Raw genomic sequence first — 12,646 nt, 5'->3', positions numbered from 1 at the left:
ATTATACATGTTGAGTTTATTTGTTTATGTTGGCATTTTTATATTATAAAAGGAAAATATTAATGATCATTGCAAAAATTACATTGAAAAATTAATAAAACTTAATAACCAATGAAAATCTAGCCAATAAAAATCAATATGGAGGAAATTTCTGATAAAAGGGGTCCTATAACACCAAATGAAATGAACCAATTGCCATTGAGATAAATGGTTTATATATTGAATTAGAGTAACAAATTGATATATAACTTTAGAAATATTTGAGTAATTAAAAAATAGTTTGTTCTCATTGATTGATTGGTTTTAAACGAATACACAAATTTTAGCAAGTGAATGCAATAGTACTAGCCTATGACAAGTACAATAATAGAATAAAGTAGATTTTTAACCATTCATATTCATATGTCATAGCCTTTAATTTCATATTAGGTACTAGAAATTAAATGCAGTATCATGAAAATATCTATATGATTGTTTAAATATATTTTCAATTATGCAAATAATCATGAAATGAAAAAAGAATTTAAAACTGTTCTTAGTTATACCATTTTTTCTATGATAATGTATTAAAAACTTAAGTTAAATTATTTATTTGAAGGAATTCATTGAAATGAACTTATATAAAAAATAATTTTGTTAACATATAATGTTATTAAAATTACATATCTACGAGGGATTAAACTTTTTATATAAATATAATATATAATTTTTGGATAAATATGTAATATATTCAATAATATATCATCATAATATATCTTATTATTCTATGTCCTAAAATCATTTTGAAGAAAATGAATTATGGACATAGCCTCCAAAAAATGGAGTCTTATAAGAGAAAAAATGAAATCAACCGATCAAATTGGTGAAAAATAATTTTTTGAATATATTAAATTAGTAAATAAATTTAAAAACTTGCATAAGTGAATGCATAATTAAGAAATAGTAATAGCTTAAATGTAAAACAAATATTAAAATTGATATTTATTTAATATTAAATTTATTCATAAATAATAAAGTAAAAAAATACAAATTTCCTTTATGTTAATTAGCAAAACTTGATTACAATAGTATACGCCTATCGAAATATACTAATAATGAAAATGTAAACACCTTAACTTCGATGAAATTTGTAGCCACCACAAAAATGTAAACTATGTTAGGTGTTTCATTTTTTCTTTCTTGAAAATAGTTATAAGAACACAAGAAAACAATCAAATATATTATAAGTATGATTTAAATGGATGTAAAACTATGTGGCATTAAGATTATATATTTTTATATTGTCTCTATGAAAGTTGTAATTGGATCTTAGATTTCAATTTTATTTTTATGGTCAAGTTATGTAGAGAGTATTATTTGTTTGTGACTTCTTCGTAAAGTCTATCCATTGGACCATGTGTAATCACCAAAATGTATTTAATTTCCATTGCTTAAAAAAAAAACAAAAACAATTGAAGATATGGAATTTATGATTGAAAATATTTGTCAAACATTTGGTTCACACATTTTGAACCATAATTCTACCACCACAAGCCACATGTTAGAAAGCTGAAAATATTTTACTAAATGCCTTAACATAATTTATTTTTCAAAAATTATTTATTCTCCTTTATGTAAGAATTCATATGTTTTCCATTTTTAATGGTACTTTTCTCCTAAAAAAATTCTTTCAATAATTCAATTTACCATAATTTCCATGGTTAGAAAATGTATTAAGTAATTATGATGGTTTTTATATGTAAGAAAGATAATCAAGAAAAGTAGAATATGCAAATTTCCATGCGTACAAAAATATTCACTTATTGAATAAATCAAATATGTCATGCTTTCAATTGGAAATTATAAATCATATTTCACAATAGCATGACTTAGAGAAAAAAAAAAAAAAAAAAAAAAAAAAACAACAACAAAATTAAATTTATAACTATATAAAATTAATAATTATCTTAGTAGGTTAAAAAAATTGTTCCATTAGGTCATTGTACCATAATTTTCATGGCTACACTTATTTTTAAAGAAACTACGAAAGCTTTCATATGTAAGATAGAGAATCCAACAAAGTAGAAATGCAAGCTTCAATACAACACAAAACATTCAATTGTCTAAATAGATCAACTAGATCACTCTTTAAATTGTAAATTTCAATTCATATTTAACAATAACATGACTTGGAAAATAATAATAATCATATTGAAAGTATAATCATATAGAACCAATAATGAGTGACGAAAGTTCAAATCATTTCAAAACTAGGATGAGTGAGCATGTCTAATCATCATAGAGTATTTTTATGATTTATTTTTTGTCTTGTTGATAAATTATTCTACATGATTGAAATAAATAAAAATTGTGATATAGATTTAAGTACATTATATTGGGAAACTCATATATGAACAAGTGTTGCATCCATTTGCATGGTTTTGATGTTTCTAGGAGGATTAGGAACATAAAGATCAAAGGGTAAGTAGAAATAAATAGTGTAGATTCAATAAATGTTTTGAAATATATAATAAACTAAAAATAACAAAATACCATTATAGTTAAAGAATGACAAGGTTAAAGATTTTGGATAGATCTTATTATTTATTTAGGAATGAACATTGTATATAATAATGTCTCCCATGTGAAGTCCAAAAAATTGTCATTATAGACAAGGCATACTGAAAAACTCCTAAACAAAATATTACCCAATATGAAACCTATGGTAGGGTATATAGTGTGGAAGAGAGATGTATAAAACTTCTCATTGAAAACCATTAAGAATGAAAACTTGCCATCAATCCATCTACCTCCCCCTCATCTAAATCTCCATCAACATATCTAGTTTCCTCAGAAATTCTAATAGAGTACCCACTCACACCTCATCCATGTAAATTATTAGTTAATATATTTGATTGGATTTGAAAATCAAACATATATTTACTATCAATTTTTGTTCATCAAGAAAGAAAATGAGCCATATTACTAAGATGGAATGAATATTTAGGAACATAAACAAGAATTTATATATTTTATCTTTTGTATGAGAAATGTTACTTTTTTTCATCATTCTATGTAAAACCACTTATTATTGGATTAAAAAAGATCAAGGTAATAGAGGAGGGGCCAATTTCAACCCTAACTCTTGTTAGCACTAATGAGGAGGAATCGTTTATTGGTTTAAGTTTTGATCTTGTCAAAATGATGAACATGAACATGTGATCTTCTTTTAAAGGAAATGAATTTTTCCTATTTTAAATTTATTCTTATGTGCAAAAGTTGTAAAACATCTAATGTAATTTAATGATCATTTGCCCTCTTTATTTGAACATGTTAGTTCATTATATATCAAGTTTATGTATTTAATAGAATGGTAGTTATTACAAATAGTGTAAGTAATATTGTCAGTAATTGAGTTTCTTTACGAGTTCCCTAAACTTTTTAATATGACATCTGTAAGAGATAACTTTTGCTACAATAATAGAGTCTTAACCTTTTTGATATATATGAAATAAAAATTAATTATATTTTGAGGTTTATTTTTTTTATTAATTTAAGAATAAAAACTTCAAACAAATTTAAATTAAATTATTTAGATTACTAAACAAAAACTTTATAATAATCTATTTATTCTATATGTAAAAGATTAAATAAAAAATAATAACTCATAACTCATCTCATAAAAATACTAAGATACCTAAGTAGATTAAAAAATGTAGGGAGAGCTAATGTTTGAATCAATGAATAAATTGATGTGATCATTTATTCGATCATTAAATTTACTATTAAAAATATAAAAGAAATTAACTATGTATGTGTGACAAATTTATCTCATCTTATGTTGTGATGTACAAGTAAAATATAATTTGAATTTGAAAAACGTAAAAAGTATTTTTTGTAAATGTTATATCCTTAAAAAGAAAGTTAAGAAGAAGAGTTATCTAAGTGTACATTGATAGACCATCAAGTGAGACATTGATTTGGTGGTAGTGCTCTCATTATAAATGGATATTCTATGTTTTATTCCCAAATTGTCTGAGAGAAATGTTGTCATGGTAGTAGAACTAGAATATAGTAGAATACCAAACTTCTATAATGTAATTTAATTCTATACTAACAATATTAGAAGCTGAATATAATTTCAAACTCATCTACTGAAATTGTAAAGGGAGGGGAAGAATGAAAATCTGGGGATATAACTTTACCCCTTACGACTCCCTTAATGGAAGACCAATGGAAAGCAGAATATTTGCATAAACATTAAGCATTTAGAATATTTGATTTAGTAAAAAGAAATTCGTTCCATTATATAGAAATTGCGTTAAAGCATAGAATATAGGGTGACGTAATTCCAATGACGTAATGTGTATGCAGGTACTTGTAATTTATGCTGAGAGTCAGAATAGCATCACAGAAGGCTCTCATAAAGACAAGAAGGTTAAAGAGGATTCCTCTTAATAGCCTCACGAAAGGTTATAATTTAAACGAAAAGTTCACAAAGGATTCCTCTTAGGTAAGGCACTGAAAAAGAGAACCACTGGATGGTGGTGATACTTATTCCAGTCGAAATTATTTGATGGCTGAGCCATTTTTGTGACTTTCAATATTGTATAGAGAAATATGAATCTTCTTCTTTCCGCTATGATTGGCAGGGAACACGTCATGTTCTATCTCAGGCATGACCCAAGGAATGTTCCATGATTTATCTATAGATATAAAATTTCACTACATGGGTGAAGAGTCTATGTCTTGTAAGTACATCCACTGTAGGAGGACATTTTTGTTGTCTATTTAAAGAGCAAGCGGAAACAAGGTAGATAAAGCAGTTGGTTTCAGCATTGCGAGCATCAGATCAAGTGCAATGGCTAACAAGAATGGCATTGATGTAACAGAGTTTGCCCATTTTGCAAATCCTGACTGGTAAGTTTTTTCACTTTGTTCAAATTTGATTTAGCTATTTTCATTTTAATGGTGGGGGAGATGATTAAGTAGTCATTCAGCATAATTCTATTTATGTAGGATTCTTAAATTGTAAGTCATATTTTGTCAATTTTTTTGGCATGTATCTTAGTAGGTGAGTTAAGAATTTAAAGCTAAGATTTTGACTTTTGATATTCACGGATCTCTTTGTAGAAATTATCCAGTGCAAAGTGGTGAAAAAGTAGCATTTCAGAAGTGTAGTCCATACTGATATAATATGATGGGTGATTGTAGGGAAGATCCGGTGCACAGGAGATGCATAGCTGCAAGCCTAGTGAATGTTGTATACCTCATGGAAACACACAAAAACCAGGCAAAGGAATTGTGCTGCTTACAACAATTTGAAGTAGTGGAAACTATTGTCGATCAAAATGATGGGTCTACATTTGGGGCTGTTTTTCAGTGGCGAGGAAGAAGCAAAGCAGGGCCAGGTGGGCCTCCTTCTGAAGTAGTTGCGTTCAGAAGTACACTTCTTCGACCAAGAAATATTTTCAATGACTTGGTGGAAGATTTGAAGGTAGCCATTGGACACTATGATTCCATATGGAGGGTTGAAAAGGGGTTACAGTATCTAAGAACAAGCCTCTATAGGAATGGGTACAACAATGTTTGGCTTGCAGGGCATTCGTTGGGAGCTACAATAGCATTGGGAACATCAGTGAGACTACAGAGGGAAGAACGTCATAATCTTGAAGCACATCTTTTCAATCCCCCCTTTGTTTGTCCTACAATCCCACAATTGAAAGTGGTTGAAAAGGGTGGAACCTTTGCAGCGTTGAACATGGCTTTCAGAGATGATCAGAGATCGCTTGAGTTGTACGCTAAGTTCGTTGGCATCAGCGATTGGGTACCCAACATTTATGTGAACCAAAAGGACCCCATTTGTCAGACTTACGTTCCATATTTTGAGGTGTTAACGGGTATATATAGAAATAAAAGTCATTTGCTTTATGAAAGTATGAAGTATCTCTTTTCTTTTGATCTGGTAAAAAAGAAAAGCCCTTGGCATTTGGTTCCCTCTGCTACGGTGATTGTGGCGAATAAACATTTCTTTCACAACCATCATACTATTCGTCAATTGTGGCTTAAGGATCTTCGTATCAATAGTATTGAATATATTCCTTCAGATGAAGTTATTCAAAGTATTAAATCTACGGTTCCAGCTGAAATGGTTGAGTAGAATTCCTAGACTTTGCTCAGGAGTGCAGCATCTCATCTTATTGGGAAAACAAGGGCGTAGTATAGCAGTTGTAGCGCTACTCACCTAAAGTGATGCAAGGGCATGTTTCGCATATGAATAGTAATGTATCAATATATTGGCACATATTTGCATGGAAAAGATGGAAATGATTATGTGATCTGGTGTATTTGTCATTAAGTTGGACTGATTATGCCATTATCAATATTTGTTATCATATTGACTGTTTAAACTTGAAATATTAAGATTTGATTAGTAAATTAAAAATATTAAATAGTCAAAATTAACTTGCTTTTGTAAATTTAATATTTTTTAACTTATTATATAATGTTAAAAAATGATAATTATTATTAAATAATATTTTTTATTTTTATATATTACTAACTGAGGAGTTCTAAGTTTGTTTCTTGTAGCAGAGGTGTACCGCATATCTGCAGTTATGTAAAACATGGAAACCTGCGTATATAATTTTAAATGGCTTATGAATATTTGCAAACATCTTCAAGGTCCGGAAGTTGGTAAATGATCTTCAAAGTCTGGAAAAGTCTGTTGATTTCTTTATCGCAGAATTATCATTTTCTTTTTGGGAATCTCATTTGTGAGCACAATGGATAAAGTTTACATAAGGTTTCAAAGTGAGACGTTTATTTTTATTGACCATATCAATTGAAGACGGTGGCATTATAATACAGATTGCACAGAGCAAGAATAACGTGGATGATAAAATCAAACAAAATATGGGGCTCTTTAACAAATTATCTGATCACTCAAAGAAAAGCTGCAATAAAAATATGCTTCCCAAGTCGACAAAACGGAAGTAGTCTCCATACTCATTAGCGGAGACATCCCTCCGTAGTACCTACAGTTAAAGTCGCCCCCAAAATTACGTATTTCAAACCTGGCTAATACTGTAATTTAAACTTCTTCAGAGACCTTAGAAACCCAACTACCTGAGATAGGTTCAAGGGGAAGAAATCAGTTGACTAATGAGGGTAATAGAGGCTTAAATGTTTCATTTATAATTATCTGAACTGTAAATATAAATGAGATAATTGAATCTGTTAGAAATTAAATTATAAAGCTCATACAGATCTAAAACATATCAAATCACTCTTTAAAAACAGAGGACTATTATTGGAAGGATGTATAACTAATGTTTTAGAATATTCTTAATGATTTCATACGAGGAAAGTGAATTACGATTGTAAAATATTTTTCGACAATGAGCTTTCTATAGATGATCTAGAAGGTGATGTGTTTTCTTTAGTCTTTAACCAAATTTTAGATTTTGGTGGATTATGAGTTTAATTGTATCAAGTAATATAGTTTCATATTAAGAATAACTTTTATATCATTAGTACATTTTGGCAAATATGTGACTACACGACTAAAAGTTTTAGTCACACCACTAAAACTTTTGGTCATGTGACTAAAATTGATCATATTCTACTATTTCTTTGCAATTCACAAGCATAGATGACTAAATAAGTGACTAATTTAGTCACCGGGTAAAATCACAAGGTCAACCAAATAAAATGACTAAACATACTACCAAATAAAGGACTAAATAGTTATCACTAATAATCAATCACCCAAAGCGAGCAAGAGCCTACATCATCTGGGGGTCTTGGGTTTGAATATCCTCGAACTTAATACATAATAATAATTAATTTCAATAAATTAAAAAAATAAACAAATAAATATACTTAAGACTTCAACCCATTACCAATAAAAAAATTAGTCACCCAAAACAAAATGACTAAGTAAATTATTATTGTTCCTTTATAATAATAACATTTGAATATATAATCATAGACTAATACATAATTTATTTGTCCCATTTCATCATAAATCCATCTGCACCCATCTGATGCTAAAATATAACTTTATGTGACATGATCAAAATTGTTTGATAAATACCATTAATATAGAGATATTATAATCAAAATCAAAAGGAACATTAACAACATCAAACAAATTTTCAATTATGGTTTATTGTGACAATTTGCATTTTGCATAGTCAAATTATTAAAAAAGTAGAATATTTCAATTAACATGTTGTTTGAAGAGTATATTAACCATTTTAGGAAGTTTGAGAGATTTGAGCCCAAAACAATGTTGCAAGGGTTAGTAGACCTAGAATTATTGTTTGACGGGAGAAGTAAACTTAAATTATCGAAGAAAATAATAAGTGTTTTGATTAAGTAAAAACAGGCTTTGAAAGGACCTGAAACCTTTTAAAAAAAGGGTAAAAAGATATAACAATGAAGAAAATAATAAGTGCTATTATTATGTATATTTCTATATTAAATTGTGTCAATTTTTTTAGTTAGCATTATGGAAGTGCTTATGCATATTTGTAAAGGCTAAAGTGTTTGAAAATATTTTGAAAGCTTGAAATGATAAAAAATAAAAATAATATTTTATCTTAAAATTATATAATTGATTTAAATATCTTAAACTTGAAATTAAAATTGTTTCAATTATCTTATATTAAAAATGAGGCAAAAATATTTGAGAACAAATTATACATATCAGTAAATTGATTTTTTTTTTTCACTATATACTAATTACTTAGAAAAACAGAAAAATTAAGAGTAAAAATTAATTAATTTAAAATTAAAATAAATGAGCATATTTAATTTATTAAATAATTTATAATAGAAAATTTGAGTGGATAGAAAACATAAACCAAGGTCTAATCTAAATTTAATTGCAAAAACTAGGAGGAGAACTGGCAGGCAATTTTGTTGGCGCACCTGAATGTGCTTTGCAAAAAATTCTATATGGTTAGTGCCAAGCTTAATGTGCTTTCTAGCCTTGTCTCTTCCATAGACCTCCGCTACTATTAGATTTTGATATGATGAAAGGTAAACAATGAGATCTATTGCCCTAGCACAAGTAACACAAAAAATGATTCTTTATTGCCTTAGCAAAAACAATAATTTGTTATCATTGTAATGATCATAATCTATTTGGTGATTTACAAGTGATGTTGCTCCTCAACATTGACAAGAATACCAAAGATAAAATTGCATTCAATCACTCTAGATAAGGGTTTGTTCAATGTATTTCCAAGTATAAAGAAAATGTTATTTTCCTATGTTGTTGTTTTTTGTTTCTAAGTAGCTCTTGTATTCCATTCTCTACAAAATCAATATATATATATATATATATGTATGGAAACCTTGCTTGCACATTTTATAGTTTATATTTGAGCTTTCTTGAAGGAGCAACAAAATTAGATGATATATTGATATTTGATAGGGCATGAGCATTTTGAGAAAGAATCATTATCACCTTCAACAACAACTCACAAAGTATTCTTTTATCCATATCTTTCGAGATCAGTTGCATGTGTGTGACTACTTACCCCTTGAATAATTACATCTACGTTAGTCATCTATATTCAACTCTTTTCCATGCTAAGATTAGAAATATCAAGAATTTTAATGAGGAACTACTCCAACCAACAAAGTTGAACCCACATTCATTGATATAAGATAGATCTTCAAATAAAGCCTATTAGGATTCGAAACCCACAGTAAATATTTCAAGTTGAGATCTATTTAGGATTCATTATCATTATTCTGAAGCAATTCCCTATTTACAATGTTTTTTTTCTTGTTTAATGATTTATTATCATTATTTTGAAGAGAACATGTTGACTGTCACGTCACTCTGAGGGTATTATTAAGAGATAATAAAGAAATTGTACTTGTATGATGTGCCAAGAATTTTGGAGATAACTACAAGAAGCAATAATCAAAAAATGGAAGAGAAAAAAATTGGAAATCAAAGAATAATAAAGGGACACAATTTATAACTATCATTTGTCACAATATGAAACACCAATATTCATTTTGAAGGTAGTCTTGGAATAAAATAATGATATTTTTGTATCACACTAAAGTATAATTTTTAAAATTAAGTTACCGTGAACAAAATGTTAAGACACATATATGGATTACATGGACCACGAAGTGTGCTTCACTAAATCTTGGAAGTTTGTGAAGTTCTATAAACACAATGCAATTACCATGAAGTGCAACACTAGAGACATCTTTGAGCATTGTAAGGGAAGAAGATAGTGACTAATAGTGCCAATGTTAATGGAACTTTAAAAGTGATTTATTGAAGGTCATAGACACTAATTTTAAAATAGTTATAACAATATTCTCTAATAAAAACATGTGCTTTGTAATGAAATAAATAACATAATCATGATAGTATGGTGACCAATAGATACAATGACAGTCATAGTGAAGACAAAAAATTCAACACAAGTTCACTATTAGAATGTAGCAAAGAAGTTCCTCAATTGAGTTTGTCCAAGATAATGGACTCACAAGCACTTATTATGATAAAAAGAGTTAGATATAAATAGCATGCTTACTGTACACTTTCAACCATTTCAAATTAGGTTTGTATGAGATGGTAGGCTTATAAGGAGTCAATATGTTATGCATATGGAGAGTCCCATATAAAAATAGTATGTAAACTATATATTTTTAGTCCTTTCTGATTGAGTTTGTACAAGATAGTGGACTTATAAATAATCAATATTTTTTTGGGAAACATAAGTGTATAAACCACTATATAATTATAGTAAATAAAACTAGATTCAAAGGCCCATTTAGGGAAAGAAACCAGAAAGAAAACCCTAAATCATTGTTGATACATAACAAATTTCTCTTTTTGAAAAGTCCAAACTGAAATAAAATACACCTCTCCAACTGCTCTATAAAAATATTGCATCCATGATATCTATTGTCTCTCAGTACAATGTTTACCAAATAATATACTTGTTTGAGTGTATTCTCAAGTCAAAACTCCTGCATTCTATCTCAAATTTATTCTTTTTTCCTATTGATCATGCACCAACATGTGAATCTTGGCTGAAGAAGGAACTTCCAATAAAGACTCTACTAGTAACCAAAGATAATGAAGTAGAGACCATTGTCATGATATAATTTAGGAAATTTCAACACCATAGTAGAAACATCCTCTGAAGAAATACACTCCTAGCATAGAACCTAAAAACCTTAATTACTTGACTCATGGCTTTAACCTGGTAAACTGATTCCAATTAGGGTTTATCTTCAAGGATCTATGTAAGGAGGAATGTAAATCTTCCTAAGAGTATTGAATAGAATCTTTGAGCATGCTCATAAACTCAGCTACTAGAGAAATCCTCCATCATATCATAATTTAGATTGTTGTTAGAGGTATGTGAAGGATTACCACAATACTGTATATCATCCATGTGTGCATCATATCATCCTTGGTATCCCTAATGACTATCTCCAACACTACTATTTTAAAAATAATAATGATTTTTTAAAAATTAGATTCATTAGCATATACAATAGTAGAATAATAAAATTAGCACTATCCATCCAAACTTTAGTCACTCATTATAATATTGTAGGAAGACAATTTTGGATGGGGACCCTTGCATACTCAAAATGAATGGCCCAAAATTCATCACCTTCATTATCTCTTTTTCCAAAAGGACCTCTACAATCTTGTCAATTGTTTCTTGATTATTTTGAATGTGATCCAATACCACTTCATAAGCTTTTTAAGAGAGAGCCTTCATAACCACATCTATTTCTTGTGTAAGTATTTCAGACATATAAGTCCTTTCCATCATTGTCATAATAACAACATCACTCTATGCTGAAGAATCCATAAATGACTATGGCACAATCTCAAACATCCCAATCATAGTCACTATCTATTTTTCCATACTAGTAACCATCTATAAGTCACTAGTTGCCCCAGTTGTTATCTCAAGCTCACCAAAAATCACTTCCTCGCCAGGTCTTCCACACAAGCCACCAACTATTCTAGAAAATATTGGTTTCCTTAATACTAAGATTGGATCTTCCCCAGGTATAAACCATGTCAGGTCTCATGCTTGGTCATGTGGTACCAATGTGACCTTTAGCAAAGGATCATTCCTTGGTGTTAATGTATAGAAACAAAAAAACCCTTTAAGCCAGAAATTTCTTCCCTTGCTCAACCTTTGTAAACTTATTTGTGTAGAACATATATTTGGGAAGAATCTTAGCCATCCTGTTGGATGGCATCTCCAACACTACTATTATATTGACAATTATCATTTAATACTTTATTATAACCAAGCATTAGATCACCACCACTTTTGTGATACTATTCCAAATACGTTGGTTCATGATACTGGTCCACTCATGACTAATCTAATGACATAAAAACTATTTTCTACTCTTGCCATACTGAAATTTTAGGGCTACAAGCATGCAGTCTTGGAATTGTTCATAGATGTCTTGAGTGTTCTCATGATGCCAAATATTTTCTTCATACACTGTATCATCTTTCTCTTTTGTAAGTTTTGTCATTTCATCCACAAGTTTCTGCTTAGATGATTCAAAAGACTTGTAAAACACTTAATCTTTAGTGCTAACATCGACTGCCATCTTCTGATTGGATTCCTTTGGAAAAACA

At 29.0% G+C, this 12,646-nt stretch overlaps 1 protein-coding gene across 1 annotated transcript; it reads left to right on the top strand.

The window, feature by feature from the left end:
• Positions 1-4,760: 4,760 nt before the first annotated feature.
• On the top strand, positions 4,761-6,237 carry LOC149546565 (GDSL esterase/lipase At4g10955-like). The gene is made up of 2 exons (XM_089794622.1): positions 4,761-4,899; positions 5,194-6,237. The coding sequence occupies exons 1-2, from the start codon at positions 4,841-4,843 to the stop codon at positions 6,137-6,139; spliced, it is 1,005 nt and encodes a 334-aa protein (XP_089650748.1). The 5' UTR covers positions 4,761-4,840; the 3' UTR covers positions 6,140-6,237.
• Positions 6,238-12,646: the final 6,409 nt, after the last annotated feature.

The sequence above is a fragment of the Cupressus sempervirens genome, chromosome 7, assembly GCF_028749045.1.
Source record: "Cupressus sempervirens isolate cs-2001-9-10 chromosome 7, ASM2874904v1, whole genome shotgun sequence".
Lineage (NCBI taxonomy): Eukaryota > Viridiplantae > Streptophyta > Pinopsida > Cupressales > Cupressaceae > Cupressus > Cupressus sempervirens.
Note: the sequence above shows the minus strand (reverse complement) of the source record. Positions and strands in the feature narration are given on the sequence as shown.

Coding starts and splice junctions, on each gene's coding strand:
- LOC149546565 (XM_089794622.1), top strand. CDS start 4,841: ATGGCTAACAAGAATGGCATTGATGTAACAGAGTTTGCCCATTTTGCA. Junction 4,900..5,193: donor CATTTTGCAAATCCTGACTG/GTAAGTTTTTTC, acceptor GGGTGATTGTAG/GGAAGATCCGGTGCACAGGA.